Consider the following 27,382-nt stretch of genomic DNA (forward strand, 5'->3'; position numbering starts at 1 on the left):
AACGCACTTGCGCTCTTTCTGAAGTGATTTGATCCCCTAGACGCTTCCTCCCTCAAACTGGGACTTCTTCCAGGGCCCCCGCCAGCTGTGATTCATGCAGAGGACATTAAAATTTCTCCCTGCCGCTTCACTCCACAACGTTAACAAAACGTAAGAGGCGGGCCTCGAACCCCAAATCTCCGGAGCCGCGTGCCCCCCCCTTTTCTGTTTAACCCACTGGAAACCGTGCGCCGAAATGGCGCGCACGCGCATGGCGCGCTCCCGCCTCCTCTGTCATCCGCATGCGTCCTGAAGCCAACCTTCTCATCAACGCATGCTCAGCTTGCAGCGCATGCGCAACGAGCCGATTTCAGCTTGGCCGCACGATATTCCTTCTTTCTTCCTGCTTCGGGACGGCCTTCCTTAGGTGCCCCTTCGGGAACGCCGAGGCCGGTACCGGAGGGACCGGTGTCTGTCTGTCACACTCCCGACCCCCAGGCACCTTTTACGGGCGGGTGGCTTGTTTTGGAACCTCCCCGCCCCCACCCGATTCCCGTCGCGGGAGAGCGCGCGCCGCGCCCCAGGAGCCAATCAGCAGCCGCCCTAGGTAAGGAGCCTGCGAGCCTGCGCGAGGCGCGCGCACCGGCGGGGAGCGGGGACGCGCCGCAAGCCCCGCCCCTCCCTCGACCGTTAACGGGTCGCTGGGACGTCGGCGGGTGTGCGGAACTGAGTAGCGAGCGGAGAGCGGCGGCCAAAGGCCGGATTGGCGAGAGTCAGGGCGGGAGACACGAATAATGTGTAAATAGAAATTTAGATTCTGGGAGACCCTACTGTAACCTACCCCAAAAGGACTCAGCAGGTCCCTCCGATAACATGTAAAGAGAAACTGAATTTCCGAACTACCCTCTCGGAAAGCCCAGACCGATTCCTGAATCCTAGGGGGACCTTGCAAGCGCCGTGCAAATGGGGACTGGAGTGGTGGGGTTCCCCAGGGGAGGCCTTTTAAACCGATGCCTAATTACGGGAGGACTGTCCCCACGTAGGAGCCTGTAGGGAGTCCTTTACCAAAAAAATGTGTGAATAGGCTATTAAGTTCTGGCGCGCTGGGTGCCTCAAGAGGATGGGCCGAAGTTCACAAGTTAGGAACTGGGAGTCTCCCCGAATAACTTGCAAGTGTACAATTCTCCAGGATTCCCCCAAAGGGAGCCTGTGAGGAAATGCTGAACCCCACCCCCCCAAAGAATGTGTAAAATTAGACTCTTAAAAATTTCTGAGAGGTCACTATAGGAGCCCTGTAAATAGGCACTTAAGTGGTGGGGGTAGTCCCCAAAGCAGCTTGGACACAACATTGGTATCCTCAGATTGCATCTAGGTGGGATAAGTTCAGGGAACTTAGGGGAAAAAGAAGCAGAGCATGTCAAGGATCTTGCCAAGGTCTGCAGCTATTGATATAAACCCAACACATGTTTTTAATTCCCAATACTTAGCTATAACAGGAGCCTTGTGCTCCCCACAATGGCAGTTAGATAAACTCAAATACTAAAGTAGTATGCAAAAGGACATAAAGTAGTGTGCAAAAGGACACTTATTTGCCTGGGAAGGAGACCCTCATAGGTACATAAACAGATCCTTTAGTACCATTGAGGCATGTAAAACAGACACTTAGGCACTGAGGTTTTCAGAATAATATGTAAACAGACACTTAATTGCAGGGGACAAAAGAGTGACCAAGTTCAGGGGAGAGCTCCATCAGAGACTGTAAACAGTCATTTCAGTGCTGAGTGAATCATTTTCCATAAGCATCCGTAAACAGGCCCTTGTCCTCCTGTCTAGGAAGACAGCCTTCAATCCAATTTGTGGCTGAGGGAGAGGTCACATAGCAAGCAGTGAGAGGGGCTAGACGAGTTGCAGTCTGGCTAGCAAAATTGCTCCTGTGTCCTGTAAATAGATACTTCAGTCTGGAAAGTCTCTCTTAGGGCCTGTTTGTGTCATTAAGTACTGAAATATGGGGGTAGGGAGGATTCACAGAGTGATTTAACAGGCACTTAGCAGGGTCAGCAAACTTTCTATAAAGAACCAAAGAGCAGTTATTTTAAGCTCTATAAACCAGTGTCATCTACTCAACTCTGCCATTGTATCAATAAGGCAGCCATAGATAGTTTGTAAATTGATAGATGTGGCTATGTTCTAATAAAATATTGTGTTTGCAAAAACGAGACAGATCAGATTTGACCCACAGATCAGTTTGCTAACCTGACTTCTGAGTTAGAACCCTATATGATCATGTAAATAGTTTACTACTCAAAATACCTCACTGGAATGATGTACAAACACCTGGGGGAACTGTTCCTAAGGACCTATGAACAGATAATTGAATGGTGGAGACTGGGTCAAGTACATAGCGATATATAACTAATTAAACACTGATGGGACCATTAAGTGAAATTCAGAGTGTGAGGGATGGCAGACCATCAGGAATGAAAGGTGAACTGACACTGAAATGCAGTGGGTTATCAGGTCAACATAGGCCCATGATGCTAGAACCCCAGCCACTCATATACTAGTAACAGGTAATCAAAAGAAGAGCTGTCAAATGAGGGTCATGTTACTCATTTGTAAGAAAATGACTTGCTGTATTTTGAGATGGAGAATAATTTTTATGTGAATCTGTCCCTATAAATTGTATTTGTGTTAGAGCATTTCAGTAGTTGAAAATGGTTTTGACTTAGAAGTGAAAGAAATGTTTCTCACTGCTTGCAGAGGCATTTAAGATTAATATGGGATTGCCAAACCTTGGTCATGTTTTACCATGCCTTCTATTAACTTGCTTCCCAGCCCAAGATGGCTGTCTGAGCTCCAGACTTTACACCCACATTCCTTTCAGCCAGGAGGATAAAGAAGCAAAAGGCAAATGCCAGCTTCTATAAAGGAAAGTTTCCTAACATTGCCAAACCGTACTTTGGTATCATACCATTGTCCAGAACGTACTTTAGTCATGTGGCCACACCCAGCTACAAACAAAAGCTGAGAAATGAGTCTCAATAAGCCATCTACCTAGCTCAGAACTGAGAATTTGGAAGAAGTAAAGAATGGGTATTGGGAGCCAGCTGGCAGTTGTGCCACAGTTATAGAGCTCTCTTTTGAAAGAAATTCCTGGGGAAGCCAAGTGGAGTGGGAAGAAACTCTCTTTGTCCTGAAATCCCCTCATTCCCTCTGTAGGTGAGCATGTCTGAGTCTGGCCACAGTCAGCCTGGACTCTATGGGATAGAGCGGCGCCGACGGTGGAAGGAGCCTGGCTCTGGTGGTCCCCAGAATCTCTCTGGGCCTGGTGGTCGTGAGAGGGACTACATTGCACCCTGGGAGAGAGAGAGACGGGTGAGTGTCTTGACCCAAGAGCAGCATTCATGGTCCATTTGTTCCACAAATGTTCATTGAGCATCTGCCATGTGTCAGGCTTCAATCTAGGTGCTGAGGATGTATCTGAGCTGACTTCTCATGGAGTAAGAAGGTGGAGAATAAAAAAGGGGGATGTTTTAGATGATAGCCCCTCTGAAGAGTTGACTTCTGAAGCAGAGACCTAAAGGAAATGAGGGAACAAACCATACCCAAATCTGAGTAGACAGAACAGCAAGTACAAAAGCCCTGAGGTGGCCTGATCTAGTATGTTCAAGGATTAGTCAGGAGGCCAATATGGCTACTGTAGATGAGGAAGGAGGGAGATTGATAGATGAGGACAGAGAGGTGGTAAGCCTTGGAAAGAATTACGGATTTCACTCTGAGTAAAATTGTCATTGGAGGGTTTGAGCTGCCAAAATCTCATATTTTATAAAGAGTTGGTAACAATAACAATAGCAACTGTGTCTATTTATCGAGCAGCTTACAGTGTGCTGGTTCTGTGCTAAGTGCTTTATCCTGTGGGTCTTCCTAAACCCTTACACCTACCTACCCCATGAAGTAGAACCTTTGACAGTTCTCATTTTCTCTATGAGGAAAATGAACTTAAAAGGCAAAGGGACTTGCCCAAAATCACAGTCAATAAGTTTTGGGGTCAGGCCTCAGATGCAGGTCCAGATTAATCTCAAGCATAACATCATTCTGACTGGGAATCAGGAGGCCTCAGTTGTGCCTCAGCCTTGCTTTTGCTCTGCTGTGGAACCCAGAACTGGTCCTCTGGTGCTTTCTTTCTCCGTCTTTTTTTTTTTTTTTTTTTTTTTGGCATCAGAGATTGAACCCAGGGGCACTTAACCACTGAGCCACAGGGTCTTGTTAAATTGCTTAGGGCCTTGCTAAGTTGCTGAGCTGGCTCTCCTGCTGCAGCCTCCCCAGCCACTGGGATTACAGTTGTGTGCCACCAAGCCCAGCTCTGGGTGCATTCTCTAAGGCCCTGCCTACGTTTGAGATACTTGGTGGAAGAAAGAAAAATTTGGGACCAGTTTCTGAGCCATAAAACTAAAAGTATTAAGAATAATTTTTTTCAAGATGAGCTGGGCTTTCTTTTTCCTATTCTTGAGTCACAGCATAGACTATTCTACACAAATCCTTTTGGAGAATGTCACTGTCTTCCTACATCATCAGCTTTCATCCCTAAACAAGCAGCTCCCCGGTCTTATCATTGTCTCTGACTTCCCTCCCAAGTCCTGGCAGCTTCCTGACTCACCATGGGTTCCTCACATCTTACACATCCCCTACTGACCTCAGCATCTTCCTGCCATCTCTCCTTGAATTTCTCCTCCCTATGTCAATGACGGTCCATTGGGCCTCATCCTAGGATGCTCCCTCCCTCCTGCTTCCTCTGCTGGTCAGGTTCCAGTGCTGTACATCCTGCCTTCCATACATATCTATCCATGTCTCTCCATCCCAGGTGTCATCCACTTTTCCTTCCCCTCCTGGAAACCTGCTGCCCTTCAGGTCTTCCCTTGAAATGTTTCTTCTTTCCAACACACTTTCATGTCACCCTTTTGTTCGTTCTTCTTTGAGCCAAGGAAGTGAGCAGGGTTTAGGTATCTTCAGTGACTGGGTGAAGAAGCAGATCAGTGAGTGGTCAAGATTTTCCCAAGTTACTCAATTAACCAAAGAAGGAATAGGACTTTCCCCTCTTGTAAGAGTGGAGGGGGAGTCAGGGGAGTCAGGAAGAGGGCAACATGTGGCAATCAGTCCAGAGCCCTCTGGTGCAGGTCTGAGGAAGAAGTGATCCAGACAGCAAGTACTGCCAGCGGCTCTCGCATTGGAAGCACTTGCCTGTGTCAGGGGCCATGCTGGCAGTTTGCAAGTTCTTTCATTTTTGTCTTCATAATAGTCTTGTGAGGAAGAAACACCTAAACCCACCCACTGGAGGGGGAAACTGAGGCACATGTGAGGGGTAGTTTCTTATTCAAGTTCATAGCCAAAAATAGGTTAGACCAGGTTTGAGCCAATCTGTCTGGCCTCAGAGCCGTGGCTTCTTTCCCCTGGACTTGTTTAATAGAGACAGCTGATCAGAAAGTGTGCGGAGCCATCTGAATGACCCACGCCTTCCAGTCCTGAAGCAGGAGGCTCTGACCAGTCATTACATTTCATGGTGACTTGGGCGTTGCCCCGTTCGGATAGAGTTGAAGGTCTTCAGATGTAGGTGTCACCCCTGGGGTTGAGGGTACTCCCAGATACCCTGGCCTTTTTTGGATAGAAATTTCTAAAGAACAAGGGTCCCCCCAATAAAAGCTCACTTCCAAACGTGCTCTCACTCTCTGGCCAGCCTCTCGTGACTTTCTCTTGTTCTCCCTTTTGGGGAGCCTGAAGCCGAGAGCAGAGAAGTGTCCTGAAGCTTGTGTAAAGGTAATTTGTGTCTGTGTTTTATTTGATGTCCCTGCAAATTCACTGAGCGACCTTAAGTTCAGCTGCCTGCACAGGTTGGGGGCGGCAAGAATGGATGAGGACATGATTCTGGAGCCAGGCTGCCTCGTTCAAATCCTGCTCCAGTGCTTATTGACTATGTGACTTTGAGCAAGCCAATTAAGCTCTCTGTGCCTCTGTTAAGTGGGAATAACAGTATCTGTCCCCCAGATGTGTTGGTAGGATTGAAGAAGGTAATATGCGGAGGTTTTTTAAGTGATACCTGGCCCCTAAAGGCCATCTGGAGTGTCTAGGAGATCCAGGGGAGCCATTCCTGAGTAATTGCCTTTCCTTGACCACAGGATGGCAGTGAAGAAACGAGCACTTCCGTCATGCAAAAAACCCCCATCATCCTCTCGAAACCTCCAGCAGAGCGGGTGAGCTGGGAAGCACCTTTGGAAGGGGGGAGAAGGGGAGCCATTAGGGAAGAGATCCCCCCCGTTGGCTGAAACCTTCTTACTCCCACAGTCAAAGCAGCCACCACCTCCAACTGCCCCTGCTGCGCCACCTGCTCCAGCCCCTCTGGAGAAGCCCATTGTCCTCATGAAGCCACGGGAGGAGGGGAAGGGGCCTGTGGCTGTGACAGGTGCCTCTACCCCTGATGGCACTGCCCCACCACCTCCTGCAGCCCCTGCACCACCCAAGGGAGAGAAGGAGGGTCAGAGACCTACGCAGCCTGTGTATCAGATCCAGAACCGGGGCATGGGCACTGCCGCACCAACAGCCATGGACCGTGAGTTGGGGCCAGGCAGGCAGGTTGGGAGCTGGCCCCCATCATACGTAGACCTTCACCGCATCCTCTGATTTCTGCTTTTCCTCTCTCCAGCTGTTGTGGGCCAGGCCAAACTACTGCCCCCGGAGCGTATGAAACACAGCATCAAGTTGGTGGATGACCAGATGAATTGGTGTGACAGTGCCATTGAGGTACTGGGATCCCTGCCTACCTGAGCTTCCCTGGGTCCCACACCTTCTGTTCCTTCACCCCTACCTCTGGCTCTCAGTAGGCAACACCAGACTAGACAACTTTCGGGCAGCTACAGCAGTGAATAGGGTCAGAATCAGAAAGTTCTTGCCTAACCAGCCCTGGGTGTCTACCAGCTCAGCTGTGCTAGTTGTTAAACTACTGAAATACTTTGGTACTACTTGGTAAAGAGGTACTCCCAGATACCCTGGGATCTCTTGTGCCACCTCACAGCAGAGGTGTCTCCTGGATCATGCTGCAGCACTCCTAATTGGTTGAAACTCTTCACTGTCTCAGTGTAGTTCTCAGTCTCATCCCTTAGAGGTCTCCCATTCCAGCTACCCCTGTTCTGGTTCACACCTCACATTCCTCGACAAAAATACCTACCTCCTCTTCTCTGTTGGTTTTTCTCCCCCAAACCTGTCACATCACACTCCTGCTCAGATTATCCCTATGGTGTCCCCCAACTAATAGCAACCTGGACTTATTAGGAAAATATGCCTGGCTCATGTAGTACCTATAGTACCAGCTCCTGCTGCCTTTATGTCCACTCTCACATTGACATCAACTGGAGATGTAAAAAAAAAAAAAAAAAAACCTGGCACAGTGGCACACACCTGTAATCCCAGCAGCTCTGGAGGCTGAGGCAGGAACATTGTGAGTTCAAAGCCAGCCTCAGCAAAAGCAAGGCGCTAAGCAACTCAGTGAGACCCTGTCTCTAAATAAAATATAAAATAGGGCTGGGGATGTGGCTCAGTAGGTGAGTGTCCCTGAGTTTAATTCTTGGTACTCCCCCAACCCTCAAAAAAAGTGTCCAGGCCCTATCCTTCAGCACCATCAAGTAGAAATTGCTGCAGTGATGGAAATGATGTATGTAACGTAGCCACTACCTCTGTATTGGGCTGTTGGAACACTTGAAAGGTGACTAGTACAACTAAGAATCAGATTTTTTTTTTTTCATACTAGGAATTGAACCCAGAGATATCAGTGAGCCACATCACCAGCCCTTTTTTCATTTTGAAACAGATTCTCAGTTGTGAGACTGGCTTCCAACTTGTGATCCTCCTGCTTCAGCCTCCCTAGTCTATAATCCCTGGGATTATAGGCATGAGCTACCATGCCTGGCTAGGAACAGAATTTTTAATTTCCTTTAATTAAGTATCCACATGTGATCAGTGCCCACCATTGAACAGATATTATGCTTTAAGGTATTAAAGCTCATTAACTACTGGTTAAGCCCAGTTCATTTGTTTGTTTTTTGGTACTGAGGATTAACCCAGGGGCATGCTACCACGGAGCCAAACACCCCCTACCCCTACCCCCACTGAGAAAGGGATTCACCCAATTGCCTGGGTTGGCCTTGAACTTGTGATCCTCCTGCTTAATCTTCCCAAATTGCTGGGATTATAAGCCTGTTTCACTGCACCCAGCTCCCCCCCCCCTTTTTTTTTCATAGCTCTTCCCATGATTCTAAGGAACCAAACTTCAGGGAAGCAAGATTTTCCTTGAGTATCTCTTCCGCCCCCTTGTGGTAAAAGGCAGCAAAACTGGTGGACAGAGGCAAAGGTCTCTTTAGAGAGCCCGAATGTTCTGATCTCTGCTTCTGCACGCCACTGCCTTTGTCATGCTTCCTTATGTTTTCTACACCTGCCTGAAGCAGGAAGCCTCTCAGAAGTCTGTTTCAAGAGCCCTCAGTTACCCATTCCTGTCTTTCCAAACCTGCTCTTTAGTTTCTCTGCCTCTAACCTTCTCTTCCGCAAGATCAAACATCCCTTTTTTCTCCCACTGTGTTTCAGCCACTTTGACTTCCTTTTAGTTTTTTGACCATGCCAGGCTCTTTTCCACAGAACTGTTACAGATATTGTTTTTTGTATCCACAACATTCCACATAACCCCACCATGACACAGAACAGAGGCCTTTTGCCCAAATGAGGAGATTGGGACCAGAGACGTTTTTCTTCCTATCTGATAAAGCAGGTGGGCAAGCCCCAAAGGTTTCTGGGGTCTCCAATCTTGCTTCAGCACCAACATCTAACATATTTGTGAAAGTCATATTCCTATATTTTCCCACAGTACCTATTGGATCAAACCGACGTGTTGGTGGTTGGTGTCCTGGGCCTCCAGGGGACAGGCAAGTCCATGGTCATGTCATTGTTGTCAGCCAACACTCCAGAGGAAGACCAGAGGTGAGGGGATCAGTTAGGGATGCAGGAGGCCAGGAGGGAGGTGGGCATTCACTTGGGGCAGGGACAGAGTGGGTCTGAGTATTATAAGTGATGTTACCAAAGCAGTTGCTTCTCTTCTCTAGGTCTCAGTTCTAGATTAGAAGAGGATAATTATGGGCTGGACAAAGTCTGCACAGCCAGTTTTGTTTCTTCTTCCCTCTTTTCCTGCTTTTGATAGAGCCCAGGCAGGAAGTTGGATGTTAAGTTGGATTTGGGATAGGTTCAGGCTCAGCCCTGATTGCTTATCAGCCAATTGACCTTGGGCAGGTCTCTTTACCTCCCAAATCCCACATTCAAGTGGATTTGGGGAAGAGGAACCCCAAACCTGTCAGATCACACTCAAGAAGGCATAGATTTCTCATTACTGTGGTGATAATGGTGGTTTGTTGTTGTTATTGTTTTTGTGTACTGGGAACGGGACCCAGGGACATTTTATCACTGAGCTATATTCCCAGCCCTTTAATTTTTATTTTGAGATAGGGTCTAATTCAGACTCTGAGGGCCTTACTAAGTTGCTGAGGCTGGCCTTGAGCTGTGATTGTCCTGCCTAAGTCCCTTGAGTCACTGGCACTCAGCAAGAAGGCAAAAGTTAACAAGAACTTGACACAGTGCCTAAGTGCTCCAGGATGGTGGCTGATGTGATCTGAGAAATAGAGTGGGAGAAAGAAATCTGGACACAGGGAGTGGGTTCTATACCAGCCTTAGTCCTACTGGATCTCCCAACTTCTCTATATTGAGGAGGACCAGAACTGAGAGTCCCCTGGCTTGAACAATATTCTTAAGTAAGGTTGAAGTGTGATTATGAAGATAAAGGATAAAGTTTGAGAAGCAGATTTTGGAGAGGGGGGACCTTGGGGAAAAAAGGCTTAAAATGGGGCAGAAAAGGAAAAAGGAAGAAAGGCAGAAATTAGGGACCGGAGATATCTAATTAAGGAAGACTCAGTATAGAGACTGAGAAGGGATAACAGCTGATTCAGGAAGTAAGGGATAGATTCATTCAAATTATCTTAAAAAAATAGGTGTTTATTTTATAAACCAGGTGATGTTACCCACGGGATGCCACAGGTAGGAATTAGGGAGTCCATGAACCTCCTAACAGTATATGCAGAATTTTATACCCATCTTCACTCAGGCTATTTTAGGGAGAGAGTCCATACTTTTCATCAGGTCTCAGAGGGGGCTAATGGAGATCTAGGAAAAGTTAGGAATCACTGTTGTGAGACTATACATCCTCTGGAACTGTAGCTGCGAGGTTCCTCTGCCACTTTTCTCTGTTCTCTGCTCACTCATGCAACTCAGCTTGGCTGCACTTGGGAACAGCTCAGATTTCTTGAAAAGCTTTATTTCGATTTCAATTTTTACCCCCAGGTAGCAAAAATTTCCTGTGGTCCTTTGTCCAAATTCCTGAGCTAGAGAAAATCGCATTGGCTCAGCTTATCTTTTTGAGCCGTCTCAACCTATGTAGTGGTAGACTTTGGTACCAACTCTGACTTCAACTTTGATACCATCAGGTCTCATAGGTTGTACCTCCTGAATGTCTTTATAATTCATCTGCTTTTTCTTTCCTTCATTCCCACCTCTCTGGTCTAAGTCTTTAATATCTCCCTTGAAAGATACCAAGAACCTCCTATCTGATCTCTGCCTTGGTTCAATTCAGCAAGTTGTTTTTTGTTGTTTGTTTTTTAAGTTGTCGATAGACCTTTATTTATTTATTTTTAAAATATTTATTTTTTAGTTGTAGCTGGACATAATATCTTTATTTTATTTATTTTTATGTGGTGCTGAGGATGGAACCCAGGGCCTCACATGTGCTATACCACTGAGCCACAACCCCAATAGACCTTTATTTTATTTATTTATATGTGGTGCTGATAATAGCCCAATAGACCTTTATTTTATTTATTTATATGTGGTGCTGATAATCGAAGCCAGTGCCTCACACATGCCAGGCCAGTGCACTACCACCAAGGAGCCATAACCCTAGCCCCAGCAAGTGTATATCAAATGCTTAGTATGTGCCAGGTATTGTGCCAGGTCCTGTGGGACAACAGAATGTAAAACTGACAAAAATCTGCTTTCATGGCATTTATATTTAACAGGGGAGATTGAAAATGAAACACATCTATCACTTGCCATGTTAGATGATGATAACAAAAGAAGAGGTATGGGGGAGATGGTTGGGCCTAGGTTTGTTTTGAACAGGGTGATCAGGAAGGCCTTTGTAAAGAGAACATTGGAGAAAACTCAGACTTGGGGTGGAGTGTTCCAGTGAGAGGCAATGGCAAATGCAAGTCTTTGAGGTGGAAACTTCCCAAAGTATGTGCAAAATAGTGTGGAGGCTAAGGAGCTGGAGCAGAGGAAGCAAGAAGGGCAGTCAGTAGCTGTAAGCACTTGCTCAGTATGAGCAGGGCCCTGGGTTTGATGCCCAGCACCACAAATAAAGAACAGGAGTCATAGAACATGAGGTCAGAGAGACAAACGGAGGCTTCAGTCCTGGGCCTCAGGAGTCATTCTCTGTTCTTGCCACCCACAGTCCTTACCTCAGAGCAGTGAGGGGGATTTTTTTCAAATCAAAATTTGTTCCCATTATACCTCTACTTATCAGGGGCTTCTCTAGGCTCAAAGACAATAGCCCCAGCTCCTGACCATGTCCTACAAGGTCCTTTGTGGCTGCTCCCTCTTCCTGTGTCCCACTGTTCCATTCTTTCTGCTCTTACCAGTACTTTCTACAAGCCACCTTTCTTTTCCTGAAATAGCCCTCTACATCCAACTCCTCTCTCTCTCTCCTGCACACCCACCTAATTAACTCCCTCTTTGTCTCCCCCACAGTGTCATTTCCCTCTTCATGGCAGCTCTTCCCGGTTCCACCAACTGCATTGTCCCCCTCAGTGCTACACACCTCTTCTTTCTACTGCCCACAGTTACCAGTTTCCTTTGATTTCTAAGCTCCACAGAAGCAGAGACTGTGTCTTTCTTGTTCTCTGCTCAGTCCTGGTACCTGGCAGATAGGAGGTTTTCGTGCAGTGTTTGTGAAGTGGGCGGATGCCTGCTCTGTGACAAGACAATGGAGCATCTTCAGGAGATAGAAATTACCCTTCAGGAGGCAGATACTATTATTCTGGTTTTTCAGGTTGAAAGAGAAAATCATTCGGTCACAGAGTTGACTTTAGTAGTGGAGGGCAAGACCCAGCTCTGCCTCCTTTACCCTCATGTTCCCAGCACCCAGCACAGGTAGAAATGAGATTTGCCTAGGGGAGGAATTGAGAACCAAGACTCCAAACTGTCTTTCACCATGGGGCTGGAGAGCGTTCAGTGCTGTCCTCGTGCCTGGCATATAGCAGAAACACTCAGTAACTAGGAGCAAAAGACTATGTAATTGCTGTATACTAGGCACTATTCTAAGGGCTTTGCATATATTAACTTCACAGTAATCTTAAAAGTTTGAGTACTGTTGTTATCCCCAGTTTATAGATGGGCAAACTGAGGAGAAAGGGATCAAGCCACAGAGCCAGGAAGAGAGATAGCTGAGATTTTAATCCTGGCAGTCTGGAAGAGTCTCTGCTCTTAAATATCTCAGTCTACTAATCTATGGGCAGAAGTAAAGGCACGGGTTACAAAACATGACCCCCCCCCCCTTTAGATACAAACCCCAGATAGAAGGCTTAGTGGGCAGCAGGAAACTGCATCTCACTGCTTATGGGGTTCTACTCTGAATCGTCAAGGCCCAGAACCAGCAACTCACCACTGCGTTCTCCTCATCACAGGGCATATGTTTTCCGGGCCCAGAGCGCTGAAATGAAGGAACGAGGGGGCAACCAGACCAGTGGCATAGACTTCTTCATCACCCAAGAACGGATTGTCTTCCTGGACACACAGGTGCCAGCACCACACTTGCCTCACCTTCCCACGCTCAGCCCCATGCTAGGGGGTTATGAAGCCAGAACCTTGAGTGGCTTCCATGTGCGCCCGGCCAGGCCATGCTCGTACTGGATGCCCCTGGTCAGGTCATGTCTTTTCTTGGCCCTTAATCTCTTCAAGTCAGGTTTTGCCCCTCCCATTCACTGCCCACTGTGGTCTGAAGGCTCTTCTAGCACATTTCCAGGGCTTTCAAGTGTGAGCCCAGAGCCCGACCCTTTAACTCGTACCAGCTAGGAAACTTGACATTTTAACCCCCTTAATCCTCAAGTCTTTATCAGCAAATGGGGATGAGAATTGTACTTAGCATCTTAGGAGTTTTGAGGATTCAGTGGAGCAGTCCAGGCCCAGTGCTTGACTGGGACGTGGCATGAGGTTAGTGCTCAGACTTGTTATCGTCATTAGAACTGACCTGTCATGCATTTGCTTGGCAGCTTTCCTCAGCTGCTCCCTAGCTGTCCGGCAGAGTCCCAGTTCCTCAGCCTGACATTGAATTCTGTGGCTTGACTCCTTCAGTCCTCTCTCCTCAACCTGTCTGGAGTCACCAGCCTCACACGCAACAGCTCTTCTCCAGGGCCCTCTCCTCTCTGGCCTCTGTGCATCCTGTTGTCTTTACCTGAAACCAACAGTGACTGTTGCAGACTTGATCACGTTGTTCAACATTTCCATTCCTCAGTTTTTTCAAGTGGGGAAATATATTGCCCACCTCCTAGGGTGTTTGTGAAGTTTCAAAGACCAATACAAGTGAAGTCCTAATGGTAGTGCTCAGCTTGAATTGAGTGCTAAATGCACTTAATATTGTCACGATACACAGCTAAACCTTCTCCCCGAGGAGTCCCGCGGGCGGGGGGGGGCCTCCTCTCAGAAGCCTCCTGCCTCTGATGCCCACTGTTGCCAGGTGCACTTCCCTTCACAGCAAGTGCTTTGCCAGTGTGTGCTGCCAATCCCCACCTGTCATGCTTTCAGGGCACAGGGCCTGGGCCATAGTTGGTGCTCATACTTGGTAGAACAGCATTCTGGTCACTAGGTATTGATGACAGAGAGTGGAAAACCTACAAATGTGAGGTGAGCACCCCTGTGCAGGGGCCGCCAGGACCTAGAGACAAACCACCTGGCTGTGGGCTGAGTCCGAGGCCTATGAGGGGAAGAAAGGAAGGTAAGATATAACAGAGTCCTGCTTGGGTTTTAGAGTCCTAGAAAGCGAGCAGTTGTGAAAGCCCTTGCCAAAAGAATTCCACTCACCACAGTAAGTAGTAGTGACTGTGGAGGTGACTTAACTCTTATCATTTTTCAGTGGAATGGCCCTTTAAGAAAAGTTGTCGAGCCTCACCACTGAACTTTTACATGCACTGATGTAATTTTTAAATCCTCACCGGATTTCACACTACTAGTTGTTTTTGACCTAATTAATTATCATAGCACAATTTTGAAAGCATATGAAACAACTAACAACAAAAAGAGTCTTTAAGGGATGTGACTCATTCAAGTAAATGATAAATTTATTAGCACCAGGAGATGTCTTCTCTTTGGGCCTGAGGTACTTTCGAGCAGTGATGATTTGTAAAGGAGCTGGGGGAAGCGTATCTGCTTTGAAATTTTTTCCCTTTACCCTCCTCCTGCTTCCTAGCACTGTACTAATTAGAAATTGCCTGCTCCTGTTTCTTTGTCTGAAGACTGTATGGAAGTCTGGTGGCTGTGATCAGCCCCTTCCCTCACTTTGTCTTCTCTCCTGTGCTCCAGCCTATCCTGAGCCCCTCCATTTTGGACCATCTCATCAATAATGACCGCAAACTGCCTCCAGAGTACAACCTTCCCCACACCTATGTTGAGATGCAGGTAAGGGAGCCTAGCCAGACCAAGGGTGAGGATTTTACACTCCCCTCCCACCCTCTCAGGATCTGTGATGGGAGCTGCATGTGGTTGTTGACTCAGTGTCTGCTTCATAAGAGCCCTGGGGCCCTGAGAGCTGTAGGAAGAGGACAGCATGAAGAATCAGATCTGGCTCGGCTCCTGCCCCTTTCCCTTCAAGCTGCAGCATCCTCCTTTGTAAAATGGGGCCGTGCCTGCTGCCTGCCCTAGTCAGGATTGGCCTGTAAGAGAAGTGCCTGCACAGCGCCTGGCAACAGAAGGTGCTTGAAGGCTCTGAGGCCATTGCCCTGCTGCTCCCTCAGCTTAGTCCTAGGATCAGGAACCATAGTCTGGGCATCAGAGACCCTCAATTCTGTTGTTCCTTCCTACCCGTCTTAGTCACTCCAGATTGCCGCCTTCCTCTTCACGGTCTGCCATGTGGTGATTGTCGTCCAGGACTGGTTTACAGACCTCAGTCTGTACAGGTGAGGAGCGGGTCAGGAGGTGGAGTGAGGTGTGAGACAAAGGCCCTGAGACTGAACCCACAGGCCCAGGGTCTCACAGGTTTCACACAGCAGCCCGTTGGAGTGGGTCTTTCCCACCTAACCCCCTCCCCAAAGATGCACATGCACTTGAAATCCTCACTGACTTCACATGGCTCAGAATAATATTCAAAGGCCTTCCATGCTTGCCTTACAAGCTCCTATGCATCTGATCACCTTGCTGAGCTCTACTCCTGCTTGCCCTCACTTCCTCCATTAAAGACATATGGGCTTTGTGATTCTTCCTCCTCCAGCTCAGGATCGTTGCATGCCATTCCTCAGCTGGAAACAACTTTTCCTGCAGATCTTCTCAGACTCCTTCATACTGCTCGGGTCAACCTCAGGCCCTCCCTGACAATATATAACAGCATCCCCTGTGACTTCCCCCACCCACTGTTTTCCTTCATTGCACTTACCACTCCAGTGGGAGGTTATGGATCTCCTGATGATCTCTCTCCCCTACAAGAGTGTGAGCCACAGGAGGGCAGGGTCCCAGGCACCTCATACAGTGCTTGGCTTGGCACAAGGTAGATATTTAATACAAAGTTGTGAATGAAGAGCCACCATCCTCTGGGATTCATTCACATGACAAGTACATTGAACACTGTGGATGTCAGGTGCCGGGATACATAGGTGAACGAAACAGATAAAGCAGACTGCTCTCATGGAGTTTAATGTTCTGGTGGGAATATTGGCTCCCGAGTGGGCACATGAAAGAGCCTTGTTGTTAAGCCATTTTCTGCAGGTGGGTTTCTCAGAGTAGGTGGGCCCCTTAAAATTGTGGTAATGTTTTTGTTTATGAGGAGAAAGTCCACACATTTTATTAGACCCCATTATCCCTTATCTTGGATAACAGGTTTATTTTATTTACTTTCACATGCTGGGAAAGTTTATTTCAAAATAGCACAAACTGAAAACATGCCCACATAAAAACCTGCACACAGATATTTATAGCACCTTTATTCATAATTGCCAAAACTTGGAAGCAACCAAAGTGTCTTGCAAAAGGTGAATGGATAAAGAAACTGGTGCATCCAGACAATGGCATATTATTCAGTGCTAAAAAGAAGTGAGTATTAAGCTATGAAAAGACACAGAGGAAACTAAAATGCTTATGAGAAAGCCAATATGAAAAGGCTGTGTACCATGTGGTTCCAACTTTATGACTTTAACTTTACAAAAATGCAGAACTGTGGAGACAGTAAACAAATAGTGGTTGCCAGGGGCTGGGGGTGGAGGGAAGGAGGATTTGGCAGAGCACAGAAGACTTTTTTAGGGCAGTGAAAGTACTCTGTAAGGTGCTGTAATGGTGAGTACATGTCATCATAATTTGTCCAGATTCAGAATGCGCAACACAGAGAGTGAACCCTAATGTAAATTATGGGTTTGGTAATAACCATGTGTCAGTGTAGGATCATCAGTAACAAATGCACTGCTCTTACAGGGGATCTTGATGGTTGGGGAGGCTGTGTGTGGGGGGCACAGGAGGTATATGAGAACTCTGTACTTCTTGCTCAATTTTGCTGTGAACCTAAAGCTTCTAAAAAATAGTAGTTTTGTTTTGTTTTTGAGCCAGGGTCTATGTTGCCCAAGCTAGGCTCAAGTGATCCTGCCACCACAGCCTCCCAAATAACTGGAACTACACATGCATGCTACCATAACTGGCTATTTTTTTAAAATATGGTAAACACATAAAATTTTTGTACAGTTGACATAGTTCCATGGATTGGTATCTGAGAGGGTTGTCTCTGAACTCCTTAAAATTGTGTGAGAAATACGGCATGTATGTGACTATAGCTTTCATCAGAATTTCAAGGGGCACCCTACATCCAGACTGGGGGGTAAGGAGTGCAAGTGTTTTTTGCTCCTGTAATAACAAATAAACAGCCTTTCACTCCAAACCCCCAGGTTCCTCCAGACAGCAGAGATGGTGAAGCCCTCCACTCCGTCCCCCAGCCACGAGTCCAGCAGCTCATCAGGCTCTGATGAAGGCACCGAGTACTACCCCCACCTGGGTACGAGGTTTCCTGGGGGCTAGAGGAACGGGCAGGAGGAGGAAGGAGGGAGTGAAAGCCATGAGCCTCAGGAAGCAGGGAGAGCCGATGTGGGATCTGGAAAGAGCACGTAGGAGAGTTGTGAAGAGGGAAGTCAAAAGGGATTAGCTGCTGCTTCCTCTCAGATTCCTGCTGCCTCAGTACAGTCCTGGCCACCAAGCCTAGGATCAGAAAGGATCTGCCTGTTTCTGGGTCCCTGGCATTTCTTGGTATAGGGCTCAAGAAAGGAGTGTTGGGTTGATTGGAGGAGCCCTCAGGTGCCTATTCTTCCTCGTCCAGCCTTTGTACCTGCCACTCCTTTCCTGCAACGTCCTCGGTTCACCTTCTGCAAAGATCTCGTTCATTTATGACCCTCTACCCCATGCAAGGTCTTCCCTACCTCCCCGGCCTTGCTAAGCCCCTTATGCTGCTTTTCACACTCCCAATTGTATGGCCGTCTTCCTCCTCATCTTTCCATTAGACTGGCTGCTCCTTGAGGGCACAAACCAGTTCTGACTTGTCCCTGGGACTCTAGAATCTCCCTGCACAGGGCTTGGCATTAAGGTGAGGTTACATAAATATTGACGGTGATATGAACTCCAGGTGAGGGCAGATCTTTAGGGTGAGAAAGGGGACTCTGTGAGAGCCAGCACTGCTTTCCTCACGCAGCCTGTCTGCTCCCGCCCTCAGTCTTCCTACAGAATAAAGCTCGCCGGGAGGACTTCTGTCCTCGGAAGCTGCGGCAAATGCACTTGATGATCGACCAGCTCATGGCGCATTCCCACTTGCGTTACAAGGGTGAGAACCACCTTCTAGCTAAATATCAGCTTTCTTACCCATGGTACGATCCCCTGGCAGAGACCCCCCGACCTCCTGACTCTGGCTCTAACATTATCTACTCTCACCCCCCTGACCCACAGTGTGGTACCTATAGGCTGAAGTGTTTTCCTCCTCTAGGTACTCTGTCCATGTTACAGTGCAATGTCTTTCCTGGGCTCCCGCCTGACTTCCTGGACTCTGAGGTCAACTTGTTCCTGGTGCCCTTCATGGATAGTGAAGCAGAAAGTGAGACCCCACCAAGGGCAGGTATTCTTCAAGGGAATCGGGGCCGTGGGGAGATAGCCTTCCCTGGGGTAGGAGATGAAATAGGCTGTCCTGATCTGGGAGTGACATGGACCTGAGAAAAGATGTCCCTAAAGTGCTTGGACCCTTTCTTAGGAACCTGTTCAGAGTTGTGAGGGGATAGGAAGAGAGTTGTGAGGGGATAGGAAGAGTTGGATTGGGGCTGAACTCTGCTGATTGCAGGGAGACCTTCCTGCAGTCTGCCTGTCTTATTCTCCCCACCCCACTCTCCAGGGCCTGGTTCCAGCCCACTCTTCTCCCTGCTGCCTGGGTACCGTGGCCACCCTAGTTTCCAGTCTTTGGTGAGCAAGCTCAGGAGCCAAGTGATGTCCATGGCTCGGCCACAGCTGTCACACACAATCCTTACTGAGAAGAACTGGTAAGAGCTTTTTGTAGAGGGTCAATTAGAGGTGCCCCACCCTACTGCAAACTAAAGGGGGGTCTCAGAGATCTGTGTGACTTCATTTAGCCCTCCTCTCCAGACCTCAGCATCCTTTTCTGGAGCAGTGATGATTGCTGCCGTCTTCGAAACACCTTATCCGTGCCAGGCAGCATGCCGTTTCATGACTTTGGATCCTCCTGATTAGCAAGTGGGGGGCGGGTAACAGGTCTTTTCACAAGATTTTATTGGTTGGAAATTTAGCCTCAGAGAAAAGTGTCATATAGAAAGGTCACACTTGATTGTTAAGAGAAGGATCAATGAGCCTAGTTAAACCTGAAGATCCAAGGACCTTAGTGAACTAGTCTTACAGGAGATGGGAACCGGAAGCCAACAGGAGCCACAGGCGCTGTGTTCAGCTCTCAGTGGGTAGCACCGTCTCACTGTCTTCCTCCACTTTCCTCCTTCCCTGCCTGCTGACTCTCCCCCTGCTTCCACATGCCTCTAAATTTCTTTTCTAGCCAATACTTTACATGACTTCTGTGTCCAGAGCCCACAGCAAATGGGTCCAGGCCTGCCTCATTTCCAAGAGAAACAAATATGAAAAATAGCTTGGCTCCGTGCAGCCCCTCTTCCTTGGCTCCCCGCGGTCTGTTTTCAGTTGGCTGTGGCCAGGAGGGGCTAGGAGTGCAAACACAGCAGAAGACCCTTGGGGCTTATAGGGGGCCAGCGGGTGTTCAGCCTCACTCTGCTCCTCCCGCTGGTCTGAGCCAGGGCCCAGTGGGGATGGGGAGGACCTGGCTGGTAGAGGTTGTGCAGCTGCTGAAAAAATGTTTTCCACCATCACAACATTGAAGGGAGGTAGGAGTAAAAACCTTCCCCCACAGAGGCCATACTGAGAGGGGTAGGAGATTTGACTCAGATACGGCACCTGAAGTTTTCCTGGGAGCCCAGCACCTAGCTCCAGTTCCCTGGGTGAGATGAGAGAACCAGGGCTGCCTTCCATTGGGGTTAGCGTCTTCCCTGTGTCTCAGTCAAGGGGAGTGGGCTCTGAGAGACTCTGAAGTCATGTGCTGGGCCATACACGGCCTCCATTCTCCCACCTGCCCAGGGGCCTCGGCCATAGCCACCCTGACTGTTGACCTCCTCTCACAGGTTCCACTATGCTGCCCGGATCTGGGATGGGGTGAAAAAGTCTTCTGCTCTGGCAGAGTACAGCCGCCTGCTGGCCTGATGCCAAGGGGAGGAGAACGCCATGCAGGGAGCCTCCCGGGTCCTCAGTGGACAGTGAGGAGCACACACGTCCTTCCCCTGGTGGGGTGGAGAGTGGAGCAGACCTGACGGATGAGGGATCGTGACTTCCCGGCCCAGAGACATGAGGTGTCCAGGACCAGGCTCTGAACCCTCAATTCCTGGGGGTTTGCTCAAGGGGTGACTTTAAGAGATCCCACCCCAACATGGGATGAGCAGCCTATCCTAAGTCCCCCATAGGGACAGGCAGTGGGAGGAGTTAAAGTGGTCACCAGGAAGCCCCAAGCCTTGTCTTGACTCCCTCTTTAGGGACAGGAGCATCCAGCCCCTCTCCCAGGCTCCAGGACCTTCCCTGGAAGGTGAGATGGGATCTAGAGTGCTCTGTATTGGGGCGGATCTGGTGGTTCGAATAAACATGGTCATGCAAGTCTGTCATCGTGCTCCTCTTATTCCATCCCCTCCACCCAGCGTACGGACCCGGGCAGCAGGGCAATTATTCTTGTCTCCCCATTGGATCTTAAATGACCTTGCCTCAAGGACACATCCATCCAGTATGGGGCACCGACTTCAGGAACAGAGATCAGTGTCTGCTAAGATGGAAGCCCCCAGAAAGGGCTGTTCTGCTTTCCCAGGTTGCATGGAGTCTCCCATCCCTGTGTTTTGAATGGGAGAGTACACTGTCCAGCTAAATGTGGTGACCACGCTCTTCTGCTCTCTTGACAGTGGCTGCCTTCGGGTTAAATGCCTAGTAAAACAGAATACTTTTGTTTTAAAACAGAACTTGTCCTTAGTTAAATATAGTACTTATCCTTAATTCAAATATCTTACCTTATCCTTACAGACAGTGCCTGCTGTTGGCTAAATACAGTGGCCTCCTTTCCTTGTAAAACTCATTTCCTCTTAAAACTGGAATCCCTACCTTTAATTTAAATCTGGAATCTACCCTCAGTTAAATGTACTGTACAGTTCAATATAGCCAACCCTCATCTGCTCAGTTAAATACAGAACATAATCTTAGTTCACTGTTGCCCAAAGCGTGTCTCCAAATTGGCCTAGCACCCCAGTTAGTCCTCACCTGCCAATCATGCCAGTCAGGGTCCCACAAAGCAGTTGTTCCAGTCGGGCCAGCAGAGTCTTGTCCGTGCACTTGTCTCCCTCGCTTCCTCCTCTCAGGCATACCCATCCTGTCCTAGCATCCATATAGAGGGTATCCTGGGGCCTCCTCAGAAAAAAGCAGTGGCAGGCCGGCCATCAGGATGGAAGGAGGCAGTCCCTGCTGGTCCCTAGAGAGCAAGGCTAAAGTTTAGAAGGGAGACAAGAGACCTGGGGCAGGCTCTGGTGCTACCGCTCCCTGACTCCCCTCGCTGGCCATTGTCCCAGTGTTGAGTGATCCTCGGGCCCTTCAGAGCTGTGACATTTCTGCCTTCTGACAAACGCTTCTAAATCCTTCACTCCATGCCTCTCTCTGTGTACAAACCCTCCAACCGCCACCCGCAGCTGCAGACTAAGCTCCTCCCTGTCAAAACCTGTGGATCCTGTCCCACCCAAGGGGTCTGCTGGGTGGCATGGGGGGTTGAGAGAAGGGAAAGTAGGGCAGCGATCAGAAGAGGGGGAAATGAGGGAGTGGCAGGGCAAAGAAAAAAATGAGCCCATAAGTGAGGTATAGGTTGGATTCCCGGAGGATCTATTTATTTGTTTGTTTTAAATTATTTTTAGTTGGACATAATACCTTTATTTTTGTGTGGTGCTGAGAATTGAACCCTGTGCGTCACACATGCAAGGCAGGCCCTTTGCTCTACCACTGAGCCCCAACTCCACCCCTCCCCTAGGATCTTGAGGTTGGCATGTGGAGGAAGGCCTGACTGGGCATCATCAGCTGCCACATCCAGGGCCATGCAACCCTGCTGGTAGATGGTGGTGAGGGCGATTCCACAGCTAGTTGGGGGGTGCCCACAACAGTGAGAGCAGGGCCACTTTGCCTCCCATTTCTTCTACTAGCTCCTGGGTGATCTTGGTCCAGAGGCCCAGTTGCCACCAAGATCTTTTCTTTTTTGCGGTACTGGGCATTGAACCCAAGACCTTGCACATGCTAGGCAACCACTCAACCACCGAGCCACATTCCCAGCCCTGCTGCTGAGATTTTGTACCGAGCTGGCCTATCTGCTAATCAGCGGCCATTGGGGGAGTTGGCAAGGGTGTGCCACACCCTGTGCACCAGCATGGTACTCAGGCTGATGCCGCAGACCTCAGTGGCCACCAGCCAGATGTGCTGCTGCAGGAAAGCTTCCTCTAGGATGGGCTGCAAGGTGTTGGGCATGGGCACCAGAAATGCTGCCTGAGGCTCTGCAGTCCCTTCACCATCATCTCTTCCAGCCATGGGAAGTTGCCCTTGCCCAATCCAACCGTGGAGAATAGGGAGACCTTGGGTTCCTTCATGCTGTCCACTTCTGCAAACAAGCACCCCCCTCAGTGCATGCTAGAGCACTGTCATACCGACAGCTGCCTGGGCACAGCACCTGCCTTGAGCACTGCATGTGACTTTAAAATGGCAGCCCCGGGGTCAGGCTGCCTCAGTTCAGATCCCAGCCTCACTGCCTGTGTGGGTTTGGGCAAGTTACCAAACCTCTGGGCTTCTCTCCCTGTCTATAAAGCAAGGTGTGTGGTCATTGTTCCATTGCCAGATCTAAACTGAAAACAGCATCTGCCCTATTCTGACTTTGCAAACGTAGGAGCTAGTACCTACCCGTTTTTCTTTAACCATTAAGTCCCAAATTCAATTCCACATAGGACAGTAGACGTTTACATTATTTTTCTCTGTCATCAGTGACTGAGAAGAGCCACCTCTCAGGAAATGGCAGCTGTAAGTAGGATTTCACTGTGGGGCCTGGTTCAGTCACACAGTGTGGCCTTGGGCAACCCCTCTTCCTACTCTGAGCCTCAGCTGGAAGATGAAAGGGAAGGGGTAGACAATCCCTTAAGGATCCAAGTCTCCAGAGCCTGCAACTGACCCCCTAACTATTGCCCACAGCCATCCCAAATGTGGCTGAGCAGTCTCTTGGAGAAGGTGCTGGGGTAGTGGCTGTGGGAGGTAATGGAGTCCTTAGCTATCTCAAAACAGGGGAGGTAGAAGTGTTCACCCTGTTGCAGGATCCTTCTTTTTTTTTTTAATTGCTTTTATTTTTTAAATACATGACAATTCTTGTATTTAAAAAATAAAAGCAATTAATGCATCACAATTCTTATTACACATATAGAACACAATTTTTCATATCTCTGTGTATAAAGTATGTTTACACCAATTCATGTCTTCATACATGTATCACATTCCACCATCATTGCTAACCCCCTGCCCTCTCCCTTCCCCTCCCACCCCTCTGCCCTATCTAGAGTTTGTCTATTCCTCCCATGTTCCCTCTCCCTACCCAACTATGAGTCAGCCACCTTATATCAGAGAAAACATTCGCCATTTGTTTTTTTGAGATTGGCTAACTTCACTTAGCATTATCTTCTCCAACTATATCCATTACCTGCAAATGCCATGATTTTATTCTCTTTTATTGCTGAGTAATTTTTTATTGTGTATGTATGCTACATTTTTAATCCATTCTATCTACTGAAGGTCATCTAGGTTGGTTCCACAGTTTAGCTATTGTGAATTGTGCTGCTACAAACACTGATGTGGCTGTGTCCCTGTAGTAGCTGTTTTTAAGTTCTTTGGGTATAGACTGAGAAGAGGGATAGCTGGGTCAAATGGTGGTTCCATTCCAAGTTTTCCAAGGAATCTCCATACTGCTTTCCATATTGGCTGCACCAATTTGCAGTCCCACCAGCAATGTATGAGTGTGCCTTTTTCCCTACATCCTCGCCAACACTTATTGTTGTCTTCATAATAGCTGCCATTCTGACTGGAGTGAGATGGTATCTTAGAGTAGTTTTGATTTGCATTTCTCTAATTGCTAGAAATAATGAACATTTTTTCATATATTTGTTGATTGATTGGATATCCTCTTCTGAAAAGTGTCTGTTCATGTCCTTGGCCCATTTATTGATTGGGTTATTTGGTTTTTTTGGTGTTTAGCTTTTTGAGTTCTTTATATACCTTAGAGATTAGTGCTCTATCTGATGTGTGAGGGGTAAAAATTTGCTCCCAAGATGTAGGCTCTCTACTCACCTCACAGATTGTTTCTTTTGCTGAGAAGAAATTTTTTAGTTTGAGTCCATCCCATTTATTGATTATTGGTTTTAATTCTTGTGCTATTAGGAGTCTTATAAAGGAAGTTGGGGCCTAATCCAATATGATGAAGATTAGGTCCTACTTTTTCTTCTATTAGATGGAGAGTCTCTGGTTTAATTCTGAAAACATAGCATCTGCATTTTGAGTTTTGTGCATGGTGAGAGGTAGGGGTTTAATTTCATTTTGTTGCATATGGATTTCCAGTTTTCCCAGCACCATTTGTTGAAGAGGCTATCTTTTCTCCGATGTATGTTTTTGGCACCTTTGTCTAATATAAGATAACTGTAATTATGTGGGTTTGTCTCTGTGTCCTCTATTCCGTACCATTGGTCTACCAGCCTCTTTTGGTGCCAATACCATGCTGTTTTTTGTTACTATTGCTCTGTAGTATAGTTTAAGGTCTGGTATAGTGATTCCACTTGCTTCACTCTTCCTACTAAGGATGGCTTTAGCTATTCTGGGTCTCTTATTTTTCCAGATGAATTTCATGATTGCCTTTTCTTTTTCTATGAGGAATGCTGTTTGGATTTTGATTGGAATTGCACTAAATCTGTATAGTGCTTTTGGTAGTATGGTCATTTTGATAATATTGATTCTGCCTATCCAAGAGCAAGGTAGATCCTTCCATCTTCCAAGATCTTCTTTGACTTCTTTAGGGTTCTGTAGTTTTCATTGTTTAGATCTTCCACCTTTTTCATTGATTCCCAAGTGTTTTTTTTTTTTTTTGAGGCTATTGTAAATGGGGTAGTTTTCCTCATTTCCCTCTCAGAGGATTTGTCACTGATATACAAAAACACCTTTGATTTATGGGTGTTGATTTTATAACCTGCTATTTTGCTGAATTCATTTACTAGTTCTAAAAGTTTTCTGGTGGAGCTTTTTGGGTCTTCTAGGTATAGAATCATATCGTCACCTGCTGCAGGATCTTGCTAGCTAGTCACACATGTAGCGAGATGCTCTGAGGTGCATCCAGCACCACCCACCGTCTTGTCAGCCTTCCAGGAGGGTGTGACTGTACCCAGCAGGCCCTCGATGATGGCTTTGGGGTACTTGGGGAGCAGGTACAGTGCCGGCTCCACAGTCCTTTCCACCATACCCCATGCATGCTGAGCAGGGGTCTTGGTTTCCCAGCCCCTAGGTGGTGTTGGAAAGGTCAGCTCGCCAGAGTCATCTCAGCGGGTGTCGAGCCTGACTCTCCAGCAAATGAAGTGTGACTGCGACTTGGCAGCGACTGCTGGCAGGCTCCCATCTGAAGGCCTTCAGAGCCCTGGCCTCCTCTGGCAACAGCATTAATATCTTGAACTGGCTGAGGCTTGGCTCAGCTTTGCCAGGGGTTGTCAGACCCCTGGTTCTTGGTCTTCAGCACTTGACCTTCAGTAGGACAGGTAAGGTAGTATTTTCTGGGTTGCCCTCTCTCTAGAGGCCTCTGCATGCCTATTACTGACAATTCTGCTGCCTCTGCATCTGGTTTTAGCCCTGCAGAAGTTGTTGGAAATTCAGTTGTACCTTATCACTCTGGCTTGGTGAAACTTCCCCTCCATTGTATTTATGAGAGAGCCCACTTGTTCCTTATCCCACTGACCCAAAACCCAACAGGTCCCCCCGGCAGCTGTCCTTGAAACCACCTGCAAGGGGCGGGACATCAGAGTCGTGTAAATGAGTTCGCTCTTCAAGCTTGTTTTAAACTAGCCAACCTACAACACCAGAGGACACCACCAGTGAGCCTCAGCCAGGGCCGGTCCACAGGTCCTCTGTCTCCCCCATGCTCCCCACCTGCTGGCTGCCTTCTCCAGACTTCTCATTAGCTCCTCTGTAATAAGTTTCTGTGCATTTTGGTTTCGCCTCCTCATTGTGTCTCACCTGACACACACTTGAACCTGACTTTGCCCTCTTAGAGGGTGGCTATCCTGACATAGTCCACTCTCAAGGAAACCTCAAGACCAAACTAAAAAGAAAGCATAAAAGTAGAATCACAACCATATCCAAAGCATTTGGGGCTTTAGCAGTAATAGTACTGGAGAGTAACAATATGACGGGTTAAGTGCTTTTTTTAACATTTATTCGTCACTGCCAGATACTCCTGGCTCATAATAGCCTAGGAAAGAAGATTCTCTGCTATCCGTGTTTGGCAGCAAGAGGATGAATAACTTGCCCAAGACTGCCAGCTAGGGAGTGGGGTGATGGGAATGGATCTGAGGGCTTCTGATCCTAGAATTCAAACTTAAATGTTTGGTTTTTGTTGGTTTTTTTTTTTTTTTTTTGTATTTACGATGCACCAGGCACTGTGATTGACAATATAAGACAGTGATGAGCTGGGACCTTCATCAGGCTCATAGTCGTTCACATTTACTCTGTGCTGGTCCCTGTTCTAACCACGTGAATCATTTCAGTAAGTCTCCATTTCACGAAGAGGAAAAGGCCCAGGAGGGTGAAAAACGCCTGCTAAATGTCTTTCAGCCTCCTCCAGAGCCAGGACTTAAACCAGCTCTTTCAGGGTCCTTTTGCCATATCACTCCCACACCCCTGATCATGGACACCCTCTACATGCCAAGACCTTTGGGTGCTGCAGACCCGAAGAGCGTCCCAGCGAATCTGGTGCATTAGTGGAAACGTGGCCCGCCCTCGCGGCCTGGCCTCTGAGTACCTGCATCTGCTCAGGAACCGCAGCGAATGGCTAGGCAAGCCCTGTCCTGCCTCTGGGCCTTGGTGTCCTCACTGGGATGGTGGATGGGGACAGCCAGTGCAGACAAACTGGGATTGCTTGACTGCATCTAGTCCCTGCCATGTCAGGGACTTGCTGGGTGACACTGGGCAGGTCCCGACCCACTGCAACCTTTGTCCCCTTTCTGTGAGGATTAGGACAGAATGCAGGTGTCAGTTCTCACTTGTAAATGCACAGCCAACTCCTCAGAGCCCACTCAGTTTTGCTTACTGGTGAGGGTTAGGTAGAGGCCATCTGGGAAAGGGCCTTGAACATCGGGCTGGGCAGCTTGATGATCTGTGATTTGCCACAAAAGGTTTGAGC

The 27,382-nt window shown here is 48.0% G+C and overlaps 1 protein-coding gene across 2 annotated transcripts; it reads left to right on the forward strand.

Moving 5' to 3' along the window:
- The first annotated feature begins 309 nt into the window (after positions 1 to 309).
- On the forward strand, positions 310 to 20,549 carry Smg9 (SMG9 nonsense mediated mRNA decay factor). Of its 2 annotated transcripts, none has more exons than XM_026403767.2 (14): positions 310 to 586; positions 3,199 to 3,354; positions 6,150 to 6,224; positions 6,316 to 6,580; positions 6,674 to 6,771; positions 8,882 to 8,994; positions 12,798 to 12,909; positions 14,689 to 14,784; positions 15,196 to 15,281; positions 17,247 to 17,353; positions 18,062 to 18,169; positions 18,329 to 18,457; positions 18,728 to 18,872; positions 20,028 to 20,549. In XM_026403767.2, exons 2-14 carry the CDS (start codon positions 3,205 to 3,207, stop codon positions 20,104 to 20,106), a joined length of 1,563 nt encoding a protein of 520 aa, XP_026259552.2. In that variant the 5' UTR covers positions 310 to 586; positions 3,199 to 3,204; the 3' UTR covers positions 20,107 to 20,549. The 2 variants fall into 2 exon arrangements, with proteins under 2 accessions (XP_026259552.2, XP_026259553.2); XM_026403768.2 differs by having other exon boundaries at positions 6,325 to 6,580.
- The last annotated feature ends 6,833 nt before the right edge of the window (positions 20,550 to 27,382 follow it).

The sequence above is a fragment of the Urocitellus parryii genome, chromosome 15 (genome assembly GCF_045843805.1).
Source record: "Urocitellus parryii isolate mUroPar1 chromosome 15, mUroPar1.hap1, whole genome shotgun sequence".
NCBI lineage: Eukaryota > Metazoa > Chordata > Mammalia > Rodentia > Sciuridae > Urocitellus > Urocitellus parryii.